Source organism: Equus quagga, chromosome 7 (assembly GCF_021613505.1).
Source record: "Equus quagga isolate Etosha38 chromosome 7, UCLA_HA_Equagga_1.0, whole genome shotgun sequence".
In the NCBI taxonomy this organism is placed as follows: Eukaryota; Metazoa; Chordata; class Mammalia; order Perissodactyla; family Equidae; genus Equus; species Equus quagga.
This window is the reverse complement of record NC_060273.1, coordinates 120,465,011-120,492,625: the sequence shown is the minus strand read 5'-3', so window position 1 is coordinate 120,492,625 and position 27,615 is coordinate 120,465,011. Positions and strand designations below refer to the sequence as shown.

General features: G+C 37.6%; 1 protein-coding gene across 10 annotated transcripts in view; it reads right to left on the bottom strand.

Annotated features, from left to right (window-relative positions):
• The window catches only part of MEF2C (myocyte enhancer factor 2C), a 166,587-nt gene that overhangs the window by 9,987 nt on the left and 128,985 nt on the right, over nt 1-27,615 (bottom strand). For all 10 annotated transcript variants that reach the window (XM_046666978.1, XM_046666979.1, XM_046666983.1 and 7 more), the window contains 5 exons: nt 22,965-23,151; nt 20,825-20,872; nt 4,364-4,536; nt 1,816-1,945; nt 1,093-1,228 (listed from right to left, as the gene is read on the bottom strand). In XM_046666978.1, coding sequence (XP_046522934.1) covers nt 1,093-1,228; nt 1,816-1,945; nt 4,364-4,536; nt 20,825-20,872; nt 22,965-23,151 — 674 coding nt within the window. The remainder of the gene's footprint in view (nt 1-1,092; nt 1,229-1,815; nt 1,946-4,363; nt 4,537-20,824; nt 20,873-22,964; nt 23,152-27,615) is intronic.

Genomic DNA, 27,615 nt, shown 5'->3' with positions numbered 1-27,615 from the left:
GAAGACTCCATAATCAGAGCACTAATCTATGTGAAATTAAGTCCACGTGAAAGCTCACGGGGTGGGGGAGGGGTAACAGAGATGAAGTTGTGATAGCAATCAGTGATGTTTATTCTAATCAGTGTTTTATTCTCATTATCTCCTTAGAAATATGAATGCAGAACTAGTTAACCACTCTAACCAAATGGCTCAGCAGAAAAGCAAAAGTAGGGTAGGCATATAGAATGTTTCTAAAATATAAAAACCTATTATCTTTAAATATCTTATATCCTTCTAGTACTTTCTTTAGAAGATTAATTGCAGTTTTTGAGTTATTAGTTAAGCTTAAAGTCAGGTCTTCAGTTCATGTTTTAAACTTAAAAAAATTACTTGTTTTACAAGCAGTGCGAGCTGTGAATTCAGGCCTTGTAAAGTTTGAACATTTCCATTGATAAATGACACAAGTCATTTCTATGATAAAGACATATTTCAAAACTACCACAAGGGGGCAGAAATACACATCTTCTGACTTCAGAAAACAACAAAAATTACTTTTATACCCAAACTTAGGTAATTAGTATATGTATGTACATACACATATATATTTATATTCATACAATATCTATAAATATACAACTATACCATGAATACATTATAAATATATGAAATCCGTATATCAGTGGGATAGTTGATCCCATGAGTATTAGGGTAACACTAGCATGAACTATGTGGTTTATGCTGAGTGAGAAGGATTCCCAAATATCTCAAAAACTTAAGGAACATCAAACTATAAATGCCATCTTACGTCTCACATGAGCTATTTGACAATTTAACTAAATAAAAATTTATCACTGATAGAAGAGGAAACAAATGTTGCTTAAAACGATAGAGAAATCATTTATTTCATTATCCCAGAGCTCCCTCCTCTTAAAGAAAAAGGAAAGTAATATTTAAGCTACTTGAAAAGTATTGATCTGAGAATTACTTTCAGATTTTGATAAAGTAGAATTTTACATCCTCTAACGGGACGTTAGAGTGCATATTTAGAGACTGCCATTTGTCATTTAAAAATGCATTCTGAAAGCGTATTCTAAAAGAAGTAGTATTGCTTACCCCAGCTGACTGAGGGCGGACGGCGGCATGTTATGTAGGTGTTGCTGTTGCCAGCCAGTTACTGACCCAAGATGGAGCGCGCTGGCCGTGTTGAACCCAGACAGAGAAGACAGGTCTGCACTACTCAGAGAGTACTCTAGATCAAAGAATAAAGCAATAAGGGTAATTTGGAAATTATCAAATGGTGAATAGAATAAACATTTTCAGTTTTTAAATATTCTATCAGTATTATTTAATGATTGTTATAAACCTTTTTTATTTTGGTGGGGAGAGGGAGATAAAACATTAGGATCAATCTTTATTTAAAAGAGAGATACCATATACCAAAAATTCCATGAAAACTTCAAAGTAGTATAGCCTAAAATTCTAGTTTATTGGAACTTCAATCTGGTATTACAGTATATACATACTTGATGATCTAGAAATGTTTTTTAAACAATCCAAAGAAAGTGAGCTATTACATGAAAGAAATAACAGCTCATTTTCCTGCAAATTGCTCTTCTATACTGAATTCAGGTTGGGTTAATAAAATTTTCAGTCACTTAAGAAAGAAAAATGTGGATATTCATTTTGTCCTGGTAACAAATAGGTAACAGTATAGTGCTCTGGACACTACAGGTACTAAATAAAGATTTCTAACAGATGAAAAAGTAATATCTTTTTCATTTTGCTTTTTAATAAAAAGTATTTAATGTACTATTTGAACATGGCAAAGCTACTCACCGGTACCATATGTTGTTGAAATGGCTGATGGATAGCCTCCCATCCCTTGTCCTGGTAAAGTAGGAGTTGCTACGGAAACCACTGGGGTAGCCAATGACTGAGCAGACTGGGAGTTGTTTATCCTTTGATTCTTTTAAAGTAAATAAAAAGACATTACTGATGGAATTTTTTAAAAAGTTAAAAATATTAGATTTCAGTATTAGTTTTGCACATAAAGAGATAACTTGGTACAAATCTCATGAAATTAATCATTTAACATGTGTCTCTATGAACTCTGCCAACCCTATCATTTACAATCCTTCAAGAGACCAGTTGTTGCCATAGTAACCCATTACATCAGTATCTCCTAGGCAACTGAACTAGTAACAAGTACCATAGCTTTATTATGGGTAAAAACAGACTATGTTGAAAACTGATGAAATATGTATACTGTACTTCCATTGTTTCAGTTTTTATTCAAATGCAAATTTTTTTAAAAATTAAAATCAACCATGGTGCTTTTAATGCTCAGTTCTATATATACAGCAAGCACATCAGGTAGTGTTTCATGCTATATTCTGACCAGTAGGTGGTGCTCTGACCACTTTTTTCAGATTCTTCTAAACTTCCCTCCAACTAGATGGCAAAGCAGCTAACGTGCATATGTAACTCCTTACAGCAAGGACATTAAAGATTCACAGAAATTTGAGGAACATGAGAATTAAATTCTTAGAAAAATAAGTATCTTCATGCTTTTAAATAACTTAGGAAAATTTTTTGCTTGTTAGAATTTTACTATAAAGTCCTAAAATAAATGGAAAACATGGCCTTCACTTAGTGAGGTGGAGACAGAAAAATAACATGACATTCTTTTCACCTGTGAGCGATACTTGAAATTAACGGTACTTAAATATAATCGATGTTGACACACTATGGCAACTTCCAAATTCCTTCCGTTTTCCTAGAGCTACCACTCCTCCTAAAAGTCACTTGGGAGGCCCGGTTGCACGTGCCACTTAAGGGATGCAGTCTCACCACTTACCAAAAGCAGGTCGACATCCTCAGACTGAGAGCATGGGGAAGGAGTTTTATTAATTAGTGTTTGTAAATATTTATAATTGGGCAAAATCTTCTCAACCAAAGGAAAAGCATCTTCTGACAGACACAACAGTTTAAACAGTTTTAAAATTCAGCCTCTCAAGATAACTCCTTACAAAGACATTCTTTGTTTCCCTTAATGAGCTGTTTGTCTCAAATGTGAAGACAATCTATCCAGTTTTCAGCACAGGTCAGTGTCTCAACGTTCATTATTTCACCACCACATTTTGAAGAAAAAAAAAAAAAAAGATTGTGCTTGGAAACCCCGTTGCCGGAGGAGGGAGGAAGCTGCACCTGGCTGCCAGGGAGAGACCTCACCGACCAGCATCCCTGGGAAAGCACCAGTCTCAGGGACTTGGAATAAATCTGCTGAGAGAGACAGCCTGCCATGCACGGCCCACGCTGCTTGGCTGTGGCCCTGTGGGAGCTTTTATTTATTAGGCCCAGTCTTTTCCAAAGGGAACGTTGCATATTATGTGATTTTTTTTCTGGTTGATATTCAAAATTAATCTGTACTGTGCCATAATAAACTAATCAGCTTGCAGGACAGTTTTACCCTGCAGCTTGCCACAGAGCACAGAAAGAAAAAAAAAAGTGTTTGCAGAATGATCTAAATTTGTCTCCTGAATCTTGGTTTTAAACCTTCTCGCTCTTAAGCGAAGCTAATTTGGAGAGCATCGATGTAAGTCTCTTTGTTGTTGAATATGGTCCCACAATATTATCTTCATCTTAGCTCTGCAGACCCAGGAGAAAGAAAAACGATAGAGTCTGGGGATATTATTTATATTTATATTCATATTTACTTGTTTATTTTTCTTACAAGTGCCACAACTTCGTTTTTTGATGTAAAATACAATCTTGTGCTAGAAATGCCTAGGACTTTAAAACTATCTGCTTTTGAGCTATTTGCATGAAGCACATATATGGAAAGACGAATTGAGGCAGTGCACAGGGGACGTGATGCATTGAACTTTGTCACTGCAATATACCTAAGAAAAGAATTGCCAACGAACAGGAGAAAGTTCATTTAGAAATTATGGAAAAGATTTTTCACTGCCCAGCGCCTTGAGGACATAAATGGTTCAAAATTGTAAAAATCTGCTCTGAAATATCTCATTCTGTGAGTTTGATTCCACTATTGGTCAAACCCTATGCCCCATAAGCAGAGTAACAGATAACGATTTTTTTCTAATTATAAATTGGAGGCCTTAAAAGGAAATGTTTTCTTTGCCCTGGAACCCCAGTCCTAAAGTGAAGTTTCCTGGATGTTGGTACTTCTTTTACATGGAAAAGGGAAATGCAAACCAGTGACCAGAAATAATAGCTAAATTCAAACAGGGCTCCAGCAATAGCACTGACGTGTTAGTTTTCAGGGAGCACTTAGGTAATTCATAAAGTTAGACAAAGACAGAAACAGCAAAACATATACAGAACATTATCAACATTTATTTAAAATGGAGTTTTGCATTACCACTGACGGCATCGTATTCTTGCTGCCTGGTGGAATAAGAACTCGGAGATCTGGTTTACGGTTATTCATCCCTAAATTCATGGGGGGAGGAGATTTTGCTTGCATATTCTTGTTCAAGTTACCAGGTGAGACCAGCAGACCTGGTGAGTTTCGGGGATTGCCATACCCGTTCCCTGTTAACACAAAACAAGGAGAACACTCAGGAGGATATCTAGACTCAAATATGTTTCTAGAGAATACACTCCACGAGATTAAAAATAAAAGCTTAGGAGGGTAAGACACACAATAACACAGAGGGACAGTCCAGGGGCTGACTGACTGAACCTCCACGTGAAGAGCAACCCAATCAGTTAGTTACTTAATATTCCTCTGAAGGAAGATTAAAAACTTTTAATGAGAAGAGAGCTAATAGATATCAACTTGCTCAGAAGTCAGCATATACTTTTTTTTCTATTAAAAAAACTCGGGAAGAAAGTCAGACAGTCGTTCAGGGTCTAAGCAAAGTACAGAATCGGTCCTGCACTTTCATTGACTAGCTCGGCAGAGGCCTGGCTGGCGTGACTCATCTTTCAGTTCAGTGGTTTGGGTTTTATTCTGTGTCTGTATGTCCTTCAATGAAGAAAGGGCAGACCAGCAAGACTGTAACATCTAGGACAGGCTGGAAGAGTAGCCTCTTGCACGTTTTGCTGTTCAGTTCCCTTTTCTTTGAGTCATTTCTCCCTAAGGTTTTCTTCCGTCCACTTTGCCCTCCTCGCTAAGTTCAGGGTACGAACCCGAAGCCTTGTTTTCCTGCTCTTGCACAACTTCAAAGAAGCAGGACTCCTTTTCAGGAGCTGAAATGAAGGGATGATGGCTCCACTGAAATGCTGACTCACCAGGGCCTAGGAGTAGCCATCTAATGAGAATACTGGAAGGGTTTTCTTAGGTTTCTGGTGTTTAGCCCCTACTAACAGAAAAATGGACATCTGAAGGTCTCCATTTCTCATAAATACTGCTCCGTGACGGGAAGAGCTACAGAGGGAGTTGATGCAACCTGAGCTGACACAGAAAGTCATCTGCTGGCTTCCTCTGCTGCCTCTGATCAGAGAAAGAGAGAAACCAACTAGCTGATTCAACAATCCTTGCTGGAAAACTAGACAGTTGTTTTCTGAAGCTCTCTAAAGGAGACAGTCAAACCTCGTTGTTACTGTCATTATCGCAGAACACAACTATCTATTACCCCAGGACGAATGATACTGTGTGCCACCCGGTGGGGATGCAAAGACAAGGCCCCAGTCCTCAAAGGCCCTGCGATCCCTCAGTGCAACCCAAGACACACATGTGTAAAACGTACAGACCAAGACAAGGCAGCTGAGGGCGAGATGCCCTCAGTGTAACCCAGATTAAGTGTCAATGAGTTCCCAGGAGGGAAGAGATTATCCAGTAAAGATTCACGGAAGAGGAAGGAATTGATGTGGGTCTTGAAAAAAAGAGAAGAGATCGTAAGATCTCTGAGCTTGCGATGGGGCGTTGGGAAAGGGCCGACGTGGCAATTTACAGAGCACAGTCAGGGACACTTTGAGGAGCCGGGTTAGAAGGGAATCCATGAGGAGTGTCGGAGACCCTAGAGGGACATGGAGCTGGGGCCCTGGAGACCTTGAATTCCAGGCTAAAATGTCTTGGGTTTAAATGGTGGAAAAGCAACTTAAGAAGGTTGCGCAGCAGAGGTATAACACAGGCCTCTAAGTGGACAGAGAGATCTGCTGGCATGGGGACATTCTGCAATTAGGAGGGCCCGGCAGTGTGATCCAGCCTGGAGACTCCTGTGTTGGCCTGAGCTAAAGCTGACGAGGAATCGGGAAGGCAAAGCGTAGGTATATTTCGGGAGAAATTTATGGGAACATCTTTTGAATTAGAATATATTAGAGGCACGCTGTGTAGAGCACATTTGTTCTTCATATCCCATTCATTTACCTGTTGCATTTTATGCATGAATAAACAGACTGAATATATAACAAATAACTACAAAATTAAATCTGTCAACTGGATTGTGCATAAAATTCTCCACATTACTGGAGGGAAAAAACCAAAATAAAACAAATGAAACACCCCCAAAACATGTGTAAAGTACCCAGTAGTTGCTTAAGAAATGTTGGTTGAATCTGAATATATATAACTCTTCTACAATAAAACTTTAAAAAAATTAGCTAATTTTCTAAAGCCAGCTAAACATGTCAAAAGCCAAAATTTTCTTTTACAATTAGCTGGGACAGTTTTCTGTGATGAAAGCTATCACACGAAACAAATATATTTACCTTTTATCCCCAGGAGAAATAACACACAAAGCATATGTTCACTTAGAAAAATGCCTGATGAAATGGAATGCTCAAAGGAGTCTTACCAACTCATTACGGTGACTATATTAGGGCTTTCGTTTTAATTAATAGAGTCTATTGGATAAAAAGGGAATGAGAAAACCAACACAAAATTTGCACCATATACTTTCCTGTCAGCCGAAGTTCAGACTGACACACTGAATACATATGTCATTTATCTATTAAGCCTGTGTGAGATCTGGTTTAAATAAACAATCAAATGGAAAATTAGCTGTGTAATTTCAAAAGAAGGGGAAAAAAAAGTCAGTTAAGCAGTGCAATGAAGCTTGAATAGATCAGAAGAAACTAAAACCCCGGCTCGGTAGATGCAGATACTGGTTTGCATGGAGGAGTTATTTTGCTAAAAGGAAGTAAAACCGCTTCGTAAAATGTGTTGTCCTGTGATAATGGTGAGCCCTGGGCCCGTGTACGAAAATGGAAATGCTTCACAGAGGCGCTGAGAAGTTTTTTTTTTTTTTTTAAAAAACATTTTCTACAGTAAACTCTCTGAGAAATTCTAACAAAGCCTACGTCTTTTTGCCCACATTTTAAACAATGATTTGGGACAGCAGTAGGAAAAAAAAAAAGTAAACATACATTATAGTTTTTCATCCAATAAATGCCTCAAAACTAAAACTAAAAAACCTGACTTGAAAAGCATTCTATTTTCCTCTTGGAATATTTCCTGTTATTTGGAAATTATGCCATTTTAGAAGATTCAGTCACATATTTTAAGCTGTTTACATATTGAATGTAAAATATTTTGAACCATGATGACACTTCTTAAAATCATATTTTTAGAGCCTAAAGTTATTTTTAAGAACAAATAAATTCTGCCTTTTACCGGTGAATTTCTGCTGTTTTTAGCACATTGTGCCAGCTAGCATTTTGGAGCCGTATAATAACCATTTCTGTTTCCAGCCACCAAGTTGTTATTCTTTTGGCATAATATAGATTCAGGAATGCAAGACTGTGGATCCTAAACCAGTGATATAGAAACCTATCATTTGAAAATCAATGATGAATACATGCGTGTGGTTTACTGCTAAGAAGAGCCTGCACTTAAACCGGCTCGGAAACCACGGCCTCCTCCTCACTCAGAACCCCATGGCCTCGCGTTGGGGCTGATGTCCTGCCTTAAGATAAATTCCCCAAAGAGGACGGCCCCGTTCAAAGCCAGGGCCTGGGGAGGTGGGAAACACCACCTCTGAACGACCTTCTAAGACACAGATTCAATCTTTCTTCATGCTATGTTTTAAAATTACCCTCTGCCTGGACAATTACCAATTTAGATGTGACTGTATGCAGATGTCACATTCCCTTGACCACTTAAAAGCAAAAAAATTATAAAGCACGAGTGAGTGGATTTCCTGATTATAGATTATAAGAAAATGCAGAACAGACCAACTTTAAAGTCAGTTGGTTTTATAGTTTCATTCGATTAAAAATATTGTTTCACATAAAACAATTTAAGCATTCATGATATGATTTGGATAAAGGATAAGAGAATCTACTTCGGCTGGCTACAAGTTTCTAAACACTCATATTAAAACTAGTGTAAATAGAACTTGAAATGTGGTGTTATGAGAAAAAAAAATTTTTTTCTCTTCAGTTCACTTGAAAACACTTGCTGCTTTTTTTTATTGACTCCTATTTTAAGAAGTTGTAAATTCAAAGAACATATTCCTGGCTTAAGACGGTGTGAGGAGGACATTGCCTTGTCTCACAGAGCTCAACTGAGCATGTAGCGCTCTCTGAGCCCAAAGTTCTGAAACTTTCTCTTATTTGGGTGTTTAGACATTATGAGCCTTTTCACTTTTTTTCCCCCAGTACTTTCAATTATAAATCAAGCATATAAAACTAATAAGCACAAAACAGAAACCAGTCCTATGGATGAAGGCTAAGTTTTTCATTGGCACGATCTTTTTTTTAAGTCTCCCAAATTGTCATCTTGTCATCTCCTTCCAATTCTGCATCCATTCAGATACCAAATCTTGCTAATTTTTCCTCAGAAATGCCTCTCTCTGTCCCCATTGTCACCATCCTGGCTGAGGCCTCCATCACCATTTGACAGGTCTTTCAATGGCCCCCCATCTGGATCCCTGGTCTCTAGCTGAAGGCTTCTTCACCAGGCCTTAAGATGGGCTTCAAGAAGGTTGTGAGCTCCTTAAGGCTGTATGCAAACTTTTCTGCATAGGTATGACAGTAAGTGTAATTCACAGTCCCAAGATTTTCTCTAAAAATCTTTCTAAAGTGCTGCTCCCATCAAGTTCCTTTTTCAGATCATACTTAATTAACACTGTTGGGTCGGTGTCCTGCTTGGCTCTCAGAACTGCGCATAGTTTGCCCCACTCTATCTATCCAACCTAACTTCCAATGGCCACAGGCAAGCTCACCGTCCTCTGAATATGCCTGAGTCTTTGCTCCAGCAGCTCAATAACTAGCAGTGTTAGCTCGCCTGTTGAATTCAAATTCACTTTTAAGGATCAGCGAATGCCCCAACTCTTTCATGATGCCTTTCAAATAACTTCAGCCGGCCTTGCACTGACACTCGTCTAAACTCCTGCTCCAATTAGAGGCAGTGGTAACTACCCAGAATACTAGTTAAGTGTTTCAGATGCCCACAAAACAGATATGCAGACTATGCTGGAAAAATCAGGGATTATTCAGGAATGACACTAAAAGTTAAGTTACTGAGGGAATGTGAGATGAGGACTGAAGATGGAAGGTGTAACTTGCTAATTTCAAACACTGACAGTCTCTCCTCCTTACACTACTTGAGGAATGTTTATATTTTAGGTAAAAATTAGATAGTGATAACCAAGTATATACCACTGAGACAAACTGCTTATCAGCCATATAATATGAAAGTCAGGAAATCGCGCAAGTGCCCCCTACTAAATTTGCTTAGAGACGGTTAATTGAAGCTCCTTTTTCACCTGTTGCACCTGTTCCATAGCACACTACCTTAGCTGACTGCGGGTGGTAGAATCAAATAAAGTAGAAATTTTCCCTAGTGAAAAAGAAAATTCTGAGACACTGGATCTTTTCTTCTACACTGGCAAGTTACTGCCATCGGTTGTCTCTGTATTAGGATGAACCTCAACAATAATTTACTCATACGGAACTTTCCACCGAAAGATGGGCTGCACGATATTCTAAGGAAGGGAATGGCGGAAGGGTGGCAATTTAAGAGTGAATAGGATTTTATTAGATGGTTCAGAGAAAGACTTCCCAGAGAGAGGGAATGCGTGACAGAGAGATCTCGGAGTCACAAGTGTCCTGGGGCAGGACAAGCATTCCTACGAAGATGAAATACTCAGTGTTTTAGGGTATGAGGTTTTCAGAAGCTGGAAAAGAAGGCTTGGCTTACATAAGCCTCTCAGAGCATGTTAACTTTACACTGCAGACTTGACACGAAACTTTATGTTCTTGAAAATAAGCACCCAAAGTCAGTTTGTGAGAGGTAAGTGATGTCGTTAACTCTGCATGTTAGGAAAATAACAACCGTGGCAGTGGAAAGGATAGATTAAAGGGGGTTAGGCTGCCACTGGAGAACTAGTTAGGACACCCCTGCCATAGAACACATGAGGAATGGGGTCTGAATGAGGCAGTGGAGTTGGGAAGATTTACAAGGCAGATGGGAGTCGAGGACAGGGAGGATGAAGTCGATCAGTCCAGGTTCTAGTCATGACTCCGTTAGAGTTCCTTCGATCATACTGAGGCTTCTCAAAGCTAAGTAATGATTTCATTAGCATGAGAGAAGCATAAAAGTAATCTGAATCAGAGACTCCCACAAACTCGCCTGAGGCAGCCATCACCACGATGACTGGGCAATAACATTAACAATAGCAAACACTTTATATAGCATTGTTTACCAATAAATTAACAACATTAGCATGCCCATTAAGAACCCAGAACAGTACCAGGCACCTAGTAAGTGCTGTATAAGTGTTTGCTTTATACATGGGTATAAAACATCTTCAATCTTCACAACCCTGGAGGTATTAATAGCATTTTGTGTTACATACTGAAGAACAGAGAGGTCTGGTCATTTGCTCAATGTCAAACACCTATCAAACGGTGAAGCCATGATTTGAACCCAGCAGTGTGTCGACAGTCCATGCGCTGAAGTACAACACTGAGCTGATCCTTGAGAACTGGTTACACTCTGAGATTGTGAAAACCCTTCTGTGTCAAATCTCATTCTAAAACTACGGGAATATGAAGAAAAATAGAGGAAACAAATGAAGTGTGAAACCAAGGACATGAGACTCAAAGGTCCCCCTAAGCCAGAGGTGGTGTGAAAGCTTGAGGGACACATTACATGGTCAATGTGGCTGTCATAAAGAGCAGTTCTGGTTCAGAAGATGCTGAACTTATACAAAGAGCACAGAATGGTGATGTTCCAAACCATATTTCTGGTCTTCCTCTGGATAAATAAATATTTACAAATAGGAAATATTGGGTTTAGCTGCACTAAATGCCAGAGCAGCTGTTTAACTTTCAGTGTGCTATTTCGAGTGGCTGATTAAATATACTTTTAAAGGTAGATTTTGTAATATTTTAGTCAATAATCTTCTCCCCTGTAATAGAGGGTAAAGATGTTTACCGACCTACTGTCAATTTAAGAGACCAGCTTCCCTCAGAACCATTTAACACCATAGTGAAATGCCCAGTATTTTATAGTATCTGCTCTTAGTTGTTACCTGGAAAATAATTTCTAATACATAGGTGTATAAAATTTACTTTGTTTAGTAATTTCTTGACGGTATCTTATTTTTAGCAATCTGGAGCAAACTGCCACAGGAAAACATTAAGTTGAACAGATAGCTGAATCTCTCATGTAGTAGTTTTCTGCTTTTACTTCAGCAAAATGTTTTACCAACTTAGGTGTTTTTTTCCTTTCATTAGAACAATTTTGAAAACATTTACAGTACAGTCCTGCATAGCTTAACGATGGGGATATGCTCCGAGAAATGTGTTAGGAGATTTCATCATTGTGCGAACATCACAGAGTGTACTTACACAAACCTAGATGGTATAGCCTAGTACCCACCTGGGCTACACGGTACTAATCTTATGGGACCACTGTCATATATGCGGTCTGTTGTTGACCAAAACATTGTTACACGGCGCATGACTGTGTACTGTCTTGTTAAACTAGAGATGTTACAGACATAATAATGCTCACTACTATCAATTAATTTTACATTTGATTTTTAAAGGTTTTAAGATAAGTTAGTTTCCATTATCAGGACATTGTTTTGTCTCAAATAAACATGTCTTCTCACAGAAAATTACTTTAAATTGTACACAGTAGAATCGCTCATACAACCCACTACTCTACTGGAAGTAACACACTTAAAATAGTTTTCAGTGGAAAAGTACTATGACCTTCAAGCCTTCAGTCCTATGCTCACTTCGCCCTGAATGCCTAAAACCCTGTTAAAAGCGCCAGGAACTATAAGTTATTCAGCTGTTGTGAATCACAATCAGGTTTTTTTTGAGGGAAAAGAAGATCTTTTTCATGGGATGGCTGTAAGGGAAAAGGCAACCACAAAACATCTGGAGGTCAGAAATCTGGGAATGATGAAAATTTCAATATGCCGACTGTAGAATGAGGGCAAATCAGATTTCTGATTCTTATCCTGGTAAAGACTCCTGATTACAGATTCTTAAACATAAAATCAAGTCTCCACTCTATCTGGGGGTTTCTTAGGGGAATAATATAATAATGCATAATGTTAGACTATGAAGAAACTCCTGTGAAACCTCAGTGTCTTTTGTGGTGTATTCTTAGAAAAATACCCTAAGAATACACCAAAGCCAAGACTATTCTTGGCTGTACCAGTTAGAGGGCAGCAGACATTCTAAAAAGAGACTTGTCTCCTCTGCTTGACTATGTCATAGATTTCATATCTACCCCGCTTACCACTGATGTTCCTTGGATGTGATTTGCTTCATATCTTTTGTGAATTAGTCTATCTGTCAACTAGATGCCGAACTTTAAACATTCAGCACATACGATAAACTCTGGTTTGTGAGGCAGAAGGAAAGAATTGTTACTTATTGCAATGTTGTTTTTTCAAAGATGGAGAGTCCATGTCAGAAAGTAGGTTCGTGTTGGCAAGCCACTCTCTCATTTGTCTTAACAGTCACGTGGATCAGGCATTATCATCCCAATTTTTGACAGACGAGGAAACTGAGTTCAGGGAGCTTCCGTGACTTGTCAGGAAGCGGGAGAGCTTTGATTTGATTCCAAAACACAGGCTGCTTCCACTATATTATTACAAAAGCCAGATGTTTCAGATTTAGAATGCATCCTTGTATTGCTCCCTCACTCTGAATAAAGGCTCCATTTGCAAATAAGGAAGAAATTGACAATCTGATATTTCCAGTGCAAAAAGGCACTCAAAATATCAGTCTGCTTTGAGTACTGATTTACTGAAGGGATAGTTTTGAATTGCACCATAAAAATGATATTGAACCTTGCTATCTTCAAAAAATCCCACTTAACAATGAATGATAGATTTATGACTCACTTAATTGTTCACTTCTTGTGATTTTGGGGGCTGTCTCTTTGCTAAAAATGAGGGGGTGTCTTCATTATTGACACAATCGCTCATTCTTTCAGTCATTTTTATAAACAAAAATATTGAGACAGTAGAAATTAGAGAGAACGTGACAGAAGAGAAAGAATAATTACTTGTGGTTTTAACATTTACACAACTGCTGCAAACACATCAAAAGATCATAATGTTCAAAGGGAAATGTGTTGCACTGCACCGTACTGTGCTTCCATTCTGCCTCGGATTTATTAATATTTCCTTTTTTACTCCCACCCTTGAGGGCAGGGGCTGTGGCGACATCTCTGTGAAGCCTGCCAGGGCACCAGTAACTCCCTGCACGTTTAATAAATATTACTGGAATTTCATTAAACTAAGCTTTATCTTTTGCTTAGGAAATCAAGGATATAGATAATTCTAATACTAACAATAGCTCACATTTATTAGCAAGCATTTACTCTGGGGCAGAAACTGTGCTAGGTGCCTGGCATTGATCATCTCACTTAATTTTCACAACAATCTTGCAAAATGGGAACCCACAGACTTTCCAAGGGCAACAAGATCTTCCCTAAAATAATGTGTCTATCATCTATTTTCCTTCGTTATTCCATTACTCTGAATATCTGCTTCTAGAATATTTTCCCAAGTTACTGCTTGAGCAAAAGTTTTGCTCCACGATTTTCCAGTTTTCTCTAAGTTGCTTAATATTAAACTAAAGGTTCCTTTTGAATGATTGTTATGTAAATGAACATTATCATGTCTGAATACGTACATTGGCCATAGATTTAGATTTGCTATTATTACTATATTATAACATATATTCATATCTCAGGGCTTTTTTCTCCTCACACTATAAATACAGCATCATCAGTTCTTTCTCGTAACTGGAGGCTGTAAGTGGAGTCTAAGGTCAAGAAATTGTCAAAGAAGGGCATAGTGTTTAGTAAAACAATTAACAAGTAAATATTAAATTCAGTTAAAGCAACTGAAATGGAGCAATAATAATAAACCAAACGAATACTTAGCACCCTATGGACACATCTGTAGATTATAAATTGAAATTGTTTATCCAAGTTTTTGGTATAATATTGTTTACTTCAGTTTAAAGTAAACTAGAGGAATACATTTGATTTGATCTTTCCAATATGAGACTGCATCATGACTATATATTATACTCTTTGAATGGAAATTCAAATGAAACATAGTATGTAAGACTAACTGTAAAATTTAAGTGACTGGCAAAGGTTTGTCTAAAAACAGTAAATTATACTCTTGGCTGACAGCCTTGAAGTCCCAAAAAGTCCCTGGTAGGTAAAAAATTGATTTCCAAAAGAGGGGTTTTTTAACCACATCCCTCCTTCGGCATCTGCTGTCTACTGATGCACAATTTCATATCAGTGATGATTTTGAAAAGAGCTTTTCTTTCCATTATCTCCAAATAAAATCTTAGAGTGATGCCAAAAACAGGGAAGAGAGAAATCAACAGTGTATAAGGAAAAAAGACAGCTAAGAGAAAAAAGACAAATGTTGAGTAAAACTAATATTTTAGGAGGAAATATTAACTACTTGAATTAATATTAAAAATGACCAAAGTTTTATCATCAGTCATAGTCCTAGGTTAAATCAATGGGATACGAGTGAAGAGAGCAATTTTCACATTGCTTTACTGAACATAATAGAAGGATAGCGGATAAAAAGCATACAACTTGTGAAGTCAGAAATCATGATATACGAAGCGCTCTAAAATTTGCTAAAACACTCTCTAAGAAGTTATAATCCAAAATTCTGTTTTTCCCTCTGGAAATCAAACTCCTTAAGAAGTAAGTCAGACCAAAGAGGTTGACAGCAGATTTTATGATATCCTGACTTAGCCTGTAACATTAGTCTTTTTGACCTGCCTATCACTTCAACATCGCCTCTAGAGAATGGTGTCAAGGTGGTGCTTTGTCTCTGATTTTCCAGGTCTTGTCTATGGAAGGTGGACACTGATTTTCTTGGCAGTGGCTCCATATCACGTGCTGTAGATCATCTAACCAGAGGACTAAGTATTTTTTTCCTATAGTCTAGATAACCTTGGTTTGAGTTAAAAATGTCATTGCTTCTTAATTTCATAGATAATAATAAAGCAAGCCTGTTGGCTCTTTATTTATGTTTCGGGTGAACTCTCAAGATAAAACTGCAAATGAATTCAGAATATGTTTTTGCTTTTAAAGATTTTATTTTTCCTTTTTCTCCCCAAAGCCTCCTGGTACATAGCTGTGTATTTTTTAGTTGTGGGTCCTTCCAGTTGTGGCATGTGGGACGCTGCCTCAGCATGGCCTGATGAGTGGTGCTGTGTCCGCGCCCAGGATCCAAACCAGTGAAACCCTGGGCCGCCGAAGTGGAGCACGAGAACTTAACCACTCAGCCATGGAGCCGGGCCCGAATTCAGAATTTTTATTCAGAAGAATTCAAGCTAACAGAATAATACTCTCAAATCAAGAATCCAACTATTAACTTAGATATTTTTTCACATGCTACTTAATAATATTTTAAGAAGTAATACAAAATTATACTTTTATACTAACAAAGACACTATTCTTATTTGAGAGCAACTAAATGGTACCCCTCTCCCTTCCTTGAATATTGCAACCTGAATTTGTGTTTTGTTAGGCAGTGAAAATGTGAACTTGTTAAAGCCTATTGTTTTAGACTGAAGTTTTAACCACTTCACTGAAATTTTAAATCATTGAGTAAGAATTGCAGAGAAGTCTTTTTCCCTGATATGAAAGTCAGCCAAGAAATTTTGGATAAGTATTCTGAAAAACAAATACTGGCAAAACAATGGTACTGGTACAGAATAATTAAACATTGTATGACCTTTTCCTCTCTTTGCTTACTTCTCTTCTATGAGAAATTTCGCTTTTCTAAAGATAAACGAATTTCAAAAAATGTCATATAAGTAAAGTTTTATGATTATATGATAACGCCTTGTATGTAAATGGACTCTAAACCTATTCGTGTCTTATCCCCAATGTGAGCACTAAGTTCAAAGGTTCTAAGTCACGGCCTGAGGTCTTGCTGGCTGGAGTCTTTTCAGTCTGGCAGCCTGATCTCCTTATTCGCCGCTCAGTGATTTAGACACGGCCGTACCCGTACACTGCCACCATCAAGTCTCCATGTATTTAGCTGATATAAATGAAGCATTCCAGAAGTGACAATGCTTGACAACCAAATGCATAAAGTAGTAAACAATTAACAATCAAAATAAGGAAACAGCTGTTAGTTTCTTTTTATATAAAATTATATCTAATTTACAATAAATGCCAATTAAAATTATTAACCAATATACATAAATCTCCTTTGCCTTATTGTCAAATAGCTATGTGGATTGTAAAATTCTCTTAAATTTTCAGAGTCCTAAAGGCTTTTCTTCTCTCTCTCTCTTTTGTTTTTTTTTTGGTCTCAATCATGAACCAGTAAACCCTTGAACATACTGATACCTTCAACTCAATAAAAAACCACCACGTTATCAAAGTGAAAATAAAGGGTACTAATAGGATAGTGAATAACTCAACACAAGGCTTGCTGTGCTAATGGTTATTTCTATTAAATCTAATGATTACGAAACGATCTCACAATCATCAATAACCACTAAGATTAGCATGTTAAAGCTTTATTGTACAGAGATATGACAAAACGTAATTTAAAAGCAGTGACTTTTCGTTTTGGTTGTTGAGAGGAAAGGATGAATAACTGTCAACCGAAACCTAGCAATGTCACTGTTACTAATGTATTATAATGATTTGCTGTATATTTCCCTTCTACCAAGACTACAGCCTTATCCTGTTACTTCTTTACTATTCACTTGCCTTCATTTTTGAAATTACTTCAACTTAAGTGGTAAGAGGTTCGTTGTTTTAAGAGGTGATTTGTGATGGTCTAAGATACTAACCCACATTTCATTTTACTGCTATATATCAGCTCTTTAGGTTTTCCATTAAGTATGTTAGAGAAGTTAGTAAAACTTTTCTTTATTGGCCAATGGTGCTCAGCCATTTAGTCAAATAATTAATTTGTTATTCATTGTATATAGTAGCAGAAGAATATATTATTTTTGTGAATTACAGATCAAGGGCATATCTTTTTGTATTTAAAATTACATTATTTCTTTTAATGGAATTAAATATTACATTTAAAAAATTAAATATTTTTTCTGTTTTTGACATCAACACTATTAAAAATTTATGTCTACAAGATCAACTTTTCCCTTATTCAGCTAACAAACATTTACTGCGTATCTGCCCTGTGCTCTCTCTCATGCCTTGAGCTGGAAATAGAAACTGAGTAAGACACAGTTTGCCTCCAGAGGGCTGAGTGTCCAGGAGAGGGATATGTACCCAGACTTTGCAATTACAATGCAATGAGATAAGTAACGTAGGCACAGGTTGCCATGGGAGAACAGAGAAGAGGTGCAGAATTCCTTCCGGAAAAGTCAGGAAAAGATTTCCTGAATGGTTGAGCTGAATTCTGAGAGATGACAAGGAGTGCTCAGTAGCATGAAGCAGGAGAGGGAAAGGAGGGCTGGGAATGCATACATGAAGGAAGCAGCCTCCACGATGTCTGGAGAGTGGCAGCACAATGTGGTGGTTAAGAACATGGACTCTGAAGACAGACTGCCTGGGTTCCACCCTGGGCAATTACTTAACCTCTCTGTGCCTCAGGTTCCCCATCTAGGGAAGGGCATAATATGAATACCTACTTTAAAGGATGGTGGCAAGAATAATTGAGTCACTTTTTGTAAAGCACACAGTAAGAGCAATTCAAATGTCTGCCATTGTTAGAGTTGGAGTGCAGGGTTCTTGATGGCAGTCGCTGAAGGGAAGAAAGTTTACAACTGGAGAGTAGGGATGAACCAGAGATAAGAGGCTCAAGGTTAATTCTGAAAGAGTTGGGAAGCCACTGCTGGATTTTAGGCATGTGAGTGATGACCTACAATTATTTTAGGCTTTGCGAAAGACTAATCAGTCAAGAGGAGACTGGAATGGGATGCAATGTGAAGCAGGGAGATGAATTAGGGTGCTCTGGAAACAGTCCTGGGGTGCTGCTACAAGCCTGAACCAGGACAGTGGGAAAGGAGTGGAGAGAAAAGGGTAGGTTTAGGAATCACCTTGGAGGCAGAGTTGGTAAGACTTGACTCACTGGATGATGAGATGAGGGAGAGGAATAGCTCAGGGACTGGATGGGAAAGATGCTTCTTCCCTCATGAGACTATCCCTTTTTTACAAGTTGAGATGATTTGATTTTGAAAAAAACTACAAAGACTGAAAAGTATTTAACTTAATTGCAGAATCTTTACACTTAGCCTTAGAGTTTCTAACTTTTCTGAGACCTTGAATTTCAATGACAATATTCAAAATTTAGAAGATATCTTTTGGCCATTTTGCTTTAGTTTTCTTTTCTGAAAATGTAGAGACGTTCTGGCTGGCCTTGTTTCCCCCTGGTGTAATGTGATTCTCTGACATCAGCACAGATATATTCAGCTTTGACATATGATCCTGGCCGGCATGAGAAAGAAGGGGAAGACGTCTGAGCCTGTGAGCAGGACATGACAGCTAAGCTCAAGACTAAGTGGCATCTGCAACAGGTGCTCTGTGGAACCAGAGTTAGAAAGGGCTTCTTCCTCTATTTTTAACAAGTGGAGAAGTAACTCTTTCACAACTATACAGAAACTGAAAATTAGACGCTCATGGCTACAAGACACAACCATCAACATATGTTTATTGTCATCAGGGTAGAGTAATTGAATGTCTTTTTGCTTCCTTCTATTTTTGAAGTAGAAGATTCTCATGCCTATGGCAGAGGTCCTGAAGTAGGGGGATGAATTTGCTAAGCTTGTAAGATTTTTTTAGTTCAATGACGCTATAGTCTATATGCGGTTAACTTTTACGTTGACAAGATCGAGTGTCTTCTCTGTCCCTGGAGGGCCATTAAACTTAGTGGACTGTCAGGGAATTGACAATGACAGCATAATTGAACAACCAAACATTTCTTCTTTTCAATACAGAATTCTAAAGCATTCTTGCTATTAAGCGGTAACAAGAGGCCACTTCCATCAAAGCTGAGTAACCCATCCCCTTCCTCCCAATACGTTCTTTACTACTTCTAATAACTATCATCATGACTATTGGCTGTTTCCATCAGAGCAAGCAAACTGGTGCATCAAGATAGTGGAGAAAAGATAACATCTAAAGCATTTTTCCTATTTTATCTTTTTCTTGGTCTTTGTGACAATCCAATTCTTAGTCCCCACCCTTCTCTCTAACCATAGTGTTTGGCAGAGACTTGAGTCCAAGAAACACTGGTCTGGCTTTGATTTGCTTTTGTAATTTGGAGGCTACAACCACAAAGTATTTTTCAAGGGAAAAAACTGAGCACTTCATTTCAATGTCCAGCAAAAGAGTATATTGAGTTTACTCATTAATTTGACTCTACCTAATTGTGAAAAGATAGATAAAATGGGAAGCTAGCGCCATTGATTCTCTTTGTAAATTCACTGTGTAGTTCTAATACTTTTTCTTCATTACTCACTGAATTAGTGAAGAGCCAGCATCGGAAGTGAGAAACATTACCCCTAACTGGATGTATCTATAAAAATGTTTTTATATGTCGATTTTTAAAATCTTCTTTCTTATAATTAGTAGGCTATTATATTTGACCTTGGAAAAATATTTTAATTAGGCTGTCCATAGATATTTCTATAAACTTGAATTTTTTTGACATTTCAAACATAACCTTGTGTCATTCATGCCTACTTCCTACTATTTTAAATGTATGGCATGTTCCAGCTGCAGGAATTACCATGGTTACTTATTATGCCAATAGTGAACTGCAGTTAGCATTAAAAAGTATTGTGCTGTCTTACCTCTGCATTGAAAATGACACCAATATCTCAATAATCACAATAATATGAATTAATATAGAATCCTGGAGAAGTGTGACTATAAGACAACTGGACAGGGGAAGTAAGTTCTTAAGATCTGAAATATATTTAAGGGGCTTTTTTGGGTTACACTATATTTATATTCTTGAAGAGCTCATCTTAATGCCAAATGTGGTTTTATTTTATTAACAATATTGTTGAATGGTTATAATCTCACTCTCTCCTTTTCTTTATGCATTCTCCTTTAGAAATGTACAGGAGTTGGGTACTTCTTTGGGTAGAAAGTGATACACACTTAATGTGAAACGATTAACAGAGAACTCAGTGGCTAGGTTTGCTAAAGGTACTTTTGTGTCCAGAGATGGTGTCCAGGATTAAATTGATTTGATGAGAGCTCTCAATTGGGATTACGTCGACTACCTGAAGTTTTCTTAAGGAAACTTCTAGTTAATAAATAGTCTTCTTCTAAGTTACTATCCAGTCACTCCTGCTTCATGAAAGTGCTTTAGACAGATCTCTCAACTTTACTTTGCTCAAAAGACTCACTTCCTGCAAATCACCCAGTAAAGGAACCCTGAACAAAGCCACGTACTACAGAACAGAAGTCTGTACTCACCTGCACTGGTGCCTGCACCGGATGTGAGGTCTCCACCCATCAGACCACCTATGGATTAGAGAGAAGGATCAAAAGGCGAAAGGCTCACAAACAACACGCTTCTTCCTTAGCAACCTCAGTATTTTGTCCTCTTCCCAAAGTCCTAAATTTGTAAAGTATTGTCTAAGTCGGATGGCTGACATTTGTTTTATTGTGACATGCTGTGCTCAAACATTAAAAATACATTCACTCACTGACATTTGGCAGAATCTTTTTTTCCTAAGAAAGATCACATTTTAAAAATCCAGTCTTTGAATAGTTTCTGAATTTTTATTATTTCCAAGTCTAGTTTTTCCCAAGAGGATATTTTATAGAAAGTAAAAAAAAAGAATAAGGTTTACCATATGCTCAAACAACCACACATTTGATGTTTAATTCTTTGTAAATTTATTTTATGCAATTAATTTCGTGCAATCTTAATTGTCCAGAACTTTGGTCATTTCATGAATCTACTCACAGTAATGACCTTATTTACTACCCAGATTTTACTTACTGACACAATAAAACGTGTTTCATCGGCCACAAATTTAGAAACACATACTTATTTATTGCTAACTTAAGAAAGTACGTTAAAATTTGGCAATGTCTATCTATGAGAGCTGGGATGTTTCAATAAGCAATTGAAGATAATTACTTTCATATTTTAAAGAATGAAATTTAGTCAAAAGGATAAAATATCAGCTAGATTATTTTCTACTTGCTTGAAAATTGTACTCTATAGTTATTAGTTGGTTCTGGCTTTGGAATTAGAAGAAAACGTTCATTACATTTTAAGAAAATTTTTATTATTTCCAATCAAGTAACATTTTGAAAATAGAGTATGATATTTTTTAAAAAATAAATGAGCATGAGCTTATCAAATAGGAAATTCAACTGCACTTGAGAATGATCTGAAAGGAATACATATGGTTACTGAAAATTCCTCTGAAAAATTTCAACCATATTCGAAAGTAGAGAGGATGGCATAATGAAATCCTTTATACACATCTCTAAGATTCAAGATTTGTCAAGATTTTGTTATGTGTCTGATTTTGATTGTATTTTCTATATGAAGTTTCTGTAATAAAAAAGTAATACATGTGTAGTTCTAATTATGAGTCTGATATTTAAGTATTCTGAAGGAAAAACTATTCTGTGAATAAACTACTTTTAAAATAGTTATGTGTGTCTAAGACATATTAAAAATTTCCTATGGAGTGCTTTTAAAAAAATAAAATGTAAATATGTAATGGTTTGCTGCCTATGACTTAGAAATACAGTGATTTTGGGTGCTTGTTTCATTTAGTTATATTCAGTACATGTTTACTTAGGTACGACTGTGAGCCTGGCAAGTCAAGAAGACATTCTTCCCTTGAAGGTTCTTTAAATCCAGTGGGGAAACAAGACACATATTCAATACAGTACATCATATTGTGTTCTGCTTGATCTGAGTGCTAAGAAGGGTTGGTCTTTTCTTGAGCAATAACTTCTTTTCTCTGGGACACTGTGAATTGTACAACTGTAAGGATCTCCTAGAAGTGTAGAGAGCCGGTATATATATATATCCTTATGATGTGCTCTTTGAGTTTTGTTTTTATTTTATACTTCTTATAAATTATGCTATCCTATTACATTTCCTTTCTGTATTAAGTCCTTGGTGGTATAAGTAAGTTACTGTTTACATTAATAAAAACTGGTCAAAATAATAAACAAATGGGATAAATGCTATGAGAGAACACAGAGGACGGTTTCAGAGAAGAGGTGGTATCTGGCTAGGAGGAAAAGGGAAAATGGCATTTGAGGCAGAAGAGCAGAAACAAATGCAAGGAGACAGGGTATTTGATATTCTGTTTGAGAAAGTATGTGGTTAAAATATAGCCACATGAGGAGAGTGGTGACAGGCTGAACAGATAAATTGCAGATTATGAAAGATTTCGAAAGATATGCTAACGGGGTTAGGCTTTCTCATGCGTAAGACCTAGCAGAGGGTGGGTATTAAGCAACGAAGGAAAGTAACAGATGGAAAACTGGGAAACTCAACATCTTGGAGATAAAAGAGCCTTCTTGCCACGAGTGGCTCCTCCCCACGATCTGTGAACACTGCGTCCTTGTAGGGACATACCTGTGTTACCTGCACTTGGAGGTCGATGTGTTACACCAGGAGACATACTATTCCTCTGCAGAGAAGGGTGGGCCAGTGGCAAAAGGTTGGGGTTTCCCAGTGAACTGACGGGGTTGCTGTATACCAAACTGTTGTGGCTGGACACTGGGATGGAGACTGGCATCTCAAAGTTGGGAGGTGGGACAGCCTGTAGGAGCCGGAAAGAAAAAAAAACATGGGTAAAAGAAAAGAACAGAAACAGGAGCCCTCAGGTAGAGACAGCCTTTACTTTTCCAAGAAAAAGTTCAAATTCTACAGGGTTCCGTGTCTAGAAGACCATTAAGAAGAGCTCTCAAGATGTTCAGATCATAAATTGATTTCTTTAATGTGCTTAGAACTCTTTCTTTCCAACTATTAGAAAACGTTTCACTTTTGTTTAAAACAAAGCCCCATTTCATTTGACTCCATTGTCTTTGAATTCCATTCTATTAAGTAATAATTGTTCATTTGTGATATCTGAATCCGGTGCCAGAAATGACTTTGAGATCAAAGGTACATGATTGTGATGACTTCACACAGAAAAAGGAGGATTAAAATGCAAACCAGAGTCTTTGGTTTAATTGCTTATTGAAGCATATTTACGCAGAAGTTTAATGATATAAAATCATCTCCAGGCATGTGAACAGCATATATACTTTAATTATTATTTTTGAAAGTCTGTCTTTTGAAAGTAACTCTAAAGATAACAGACATTTTAAGATAGAGAATTCGACAGAGCAGGTATCATTCAATAATCCACATTTTTAAATGATAGTTCAGAATATATGTTACGCTTCATATTTTGCGATACCCTGACACTGACAAATGCAAGACCTACATATCTCAAATGAGAGAGCTGGTAAATATTTAGTGAACTGAAGCTCTGTCTAATTAAAATAATTCAGGTCCCAATTATTGATTTTTATTTGTATTTTACTGTATTTGTGTTTTATTGGTATTACTTTGGCAATTTAAGCCAAAGCATGCTTATTTTTCTGTTTGCACTAACTAGATCATCATAGTTGTAACTCCCTCCCTCATTTTTTTTCACTTTTAACATTATAAATGACAATACTATTTGAATATATTGCCAGAAGACTCATGGTATCAGAGCATACAGCATTCTTAATAGAAAATGGATATGTGTGTGTATGTGTGTATCTAATATACACATATTAGAGACAGGGTTTATATAGAACATTCTCTCAGGGATTCTCAAATAAGCCACTGTGCAAATTTAAATGCATATATGCATGTGGCTCAAAGTTTTCTTTTTTCCATTTTTTTTCTGTAATCCTAACATCAACTTCCTTTTACCGGTTGACTGGCTGGCCTGCATCACACCCCGTGCTCTGCAGTAGCTTGACATTTATCCCAGTGATGATTACAGGACTCTTCTGTATTTATGCTCATCCTCCCTTATTCTTTATTTTTCCTGTTTTTATTTTCTTCCATGATCTGGACACATCAATATTGACAAGAGCAAATGTTTCATAACACTTTCTATTCACATGTCTTCGATTCCTCACTGTTTTACAGGGAAATCAAAATGTTCAAGCGCTATATTAACACAGTCATTCTTCATTAGGCTTTATCTCTTGTCAGTGGGGTGACAAAGAATAATTTTGGATAAACACTATGATATAATGGAATATGTTTGATAAGACATCAGAGAATGAATATATCTCACAATTTCCAGAGACTTTTTAAACAACAAAAAATATTAGTGTATACTGTAAAATGAATGTCTATAAAGTCAATAAAATATTGCATTCCTTTATGAAAAGGCCAAGTAAGAATTACTCTAGCACACTCAAGAAAAAGTAAAGGAACTAGGCTAGCTCTTCTCCATTGGGCCCTCTGGATCTACTCTCCCCGTCTTCACTGCTCTGGGCCCCCGACGGCATCCACCAGGCTCCCCTTGCCCTCTGGCTTCAGCTGGGCCTGTGCAGGCGCTGGCAGAAGTACAGACTGTAGGAGAGAGGTTAGGGTATTTTTCTACTGCAGCATTGTCCTTGCTGGGCCATAGGTTGGCAGAGGCTGCATTCCCCTAGTGAAGGCCAAGCTTCATTCTGGGTCCTGTCTCCCACAGACAGAGATCTTGCTGGGCTCTGGTAAATCCTCCCTCTTGTTCTTTCAGGCCTAGAGGTGCTAACAGCTTCTAGGTTGCAATTCCTAATGTACTGCACTACTCCTTCAGGTCTCCCTGAACTCCACAAATCTGTAAACAGTCCTTTTACCAAACTCTCTTCAATTACCCCTTTGAGTTTGCCGTCTGTTTCCCCCTGGATCCATAATAGTAACTCTATAAATCTAGGATAGTGCTACTCCACAGCGGTGGACTAGCTCCTTAGGGAGCATTGTGGAAATCTGTGGGAGTGTTTTTGGGTGTCACAATGATTGGAATTTTCTGGGTGGGTAGGCAGGTATGCTGTATATCCTATTACGTGTAGGACAGTTCTATACAACAAAGAATGGTCTCTTGCCCCACCCAACTTTCAAACGCCCCACTGGACATTCATGTGTGTGAAAAACTCTGTTTATAATGATATGAGTCAGAACTAACTTTGTTCTGCAAACACCAGGTAAGTTTTATACACTGAAACATAGATTTTATTATATACTGAAATTTCCAGAAATGTAATTACTGTGTACATTAAGGGGATATTCTACTTTGTTTTGTATGGAACTTTATTAAGAACTGTTCACCATCTTGGGAAATCATGCCACCATTGGCAATTCTGCTTTTGTGACTTGGGCTGTAAACGTAGCACACTGTTTCCTCTCAATTCACTCCATTAAAAAGTTTTCCTTCACCACTTCACTAAAAATGCTCTTGTTATAGTCATTAACAACCTTTGAGTTGCTAAGTCCAACCGTAACTTCTAGGGCCTCAATTTGGACACAGCTGATCACTCCTTCTTGATAAACTTCCTTTCTTTCCAGGACTCCCAACTTTTTCTCCTACCTCGAAAGCTGCTCCTTCTCAGCCTTTGTCGCTGGTTCTTCCACTTCTCCTTGCTCCCTGAATGTAAGTATACCACTGTCCTTTTCCCTCAGCTCAGATCTCTCCTTCCAGCCTTGTATATCCAAGTACACCCTCAATATTTCTACTTGAAGGTCTAACAGACATCCCCCAACTAACTCCAATCTAGCTCCGCTCACACCTTTCCCATCTCCAGCTGAGGACAGCTCACTGCTTTCAACCACACAGAATAAAATCCTTGGAGCCACCACTGAATCCTCTCTTCTCCCACACCCCATGTCCAATCTGCTAGGAAATCCTGTTGGCTTAACTTCCAAATATATCTAGTCTCCAGCCACCTGTCACCTTCTAATGGCTACCACCCTGATGCTAGCACCATTAGCTCTTGCCTTGATCACTGAAGTCACCTCCTAACAGATTCACCTGTTTCTATCGTTGGGCTCCTTTTTATTTTCAACCTACCAATCAGACTGATCCTTTAAAAGCATAAGTCAGGTAATGGCACTGCTCTACTCCAAACCGTGTGACAGCTCCCACCTTACTTGGAGTAAAGTCCAACTTCTTCCCATGGTCCACAAGGCCCTATAAATTCTAGCTTTTATCATGCTCCATTATCTGATTTCCTATCACTCTCTTCCTCCCTCCCTCATTCTTGTCTCATTTCCATGGCTAATTCCATTGCCTTTTTAAGTTTCTTCTCAAAATCTGGCCTTCTCAAGGAAACCCATCCTGATCACCCTGTTTAATCCTGTATCTTGCCCTGCCCCCACCCATCTCCTGACCTCTTTCCCTTGCTCTCCTTTCCCTTCTGTTATAAAATCAATTATGATGTTGACCAAACAATGTCCCCTTTCATCAAGATGCTAAAGCTTTTTTGCTATAAAGTAATGCAGAGCCTAGCCAACTTTTTATTATATGAATTGAATATTTCTCTTCAAAGGAGAATTTTTAGGAAGGCATCGTACTAACATAAAAATACAAGCTTCCAATTTACTGTGTGTTATTTACTCAGCAGGCACTGTACTATATAATTTGCATACATGAGATGATTTAACCCTTTCAACATCCCTTCGCTGTAGATATAATTCTTCCCCACTTCAATTGGATGAGATTATGTAAGTGGCCCAAGGTCACCTAACTAGTAAGTGAGGAAGCCTGTTGCTTTTGCTACCAAATCACCATGCAACAGTGTACATTTTTGGATAAAAACAAAAACTTGCAGTCAAAAATCATACTGTGAAGTGAGCATGGGCTGCAAGTTAGTAGCTGATTATTTGTGAACCACAAAAATAATGAACTGAATGGGTTCTCATGGAATGGGGGTGAGCATTCACAATGGAGTGTGCTCTATGCTGCCAGGGTGTGACTGAGGGCTTGGGGAAAAAATAAACCATAAAGACGCCCCTCTTCCGTATTTACTCAGATTTGGTATTTTAAAGCTATCTTTTGGTTAAAAATATTTTAATTTGTATTCATTACTACTACTTATAAATGTTTATTACTGGGTACTTAAGGATCTGCTATAAAACTACTTCTCTCCTGAATATTCTATAGAATATTGATTATGTCTCAGTAGAGAGCAAAGCCTATTTTCCCCTCTGGATAATTCTATGTACATCCAAAATAAAGAGGATTATTAATTATTTA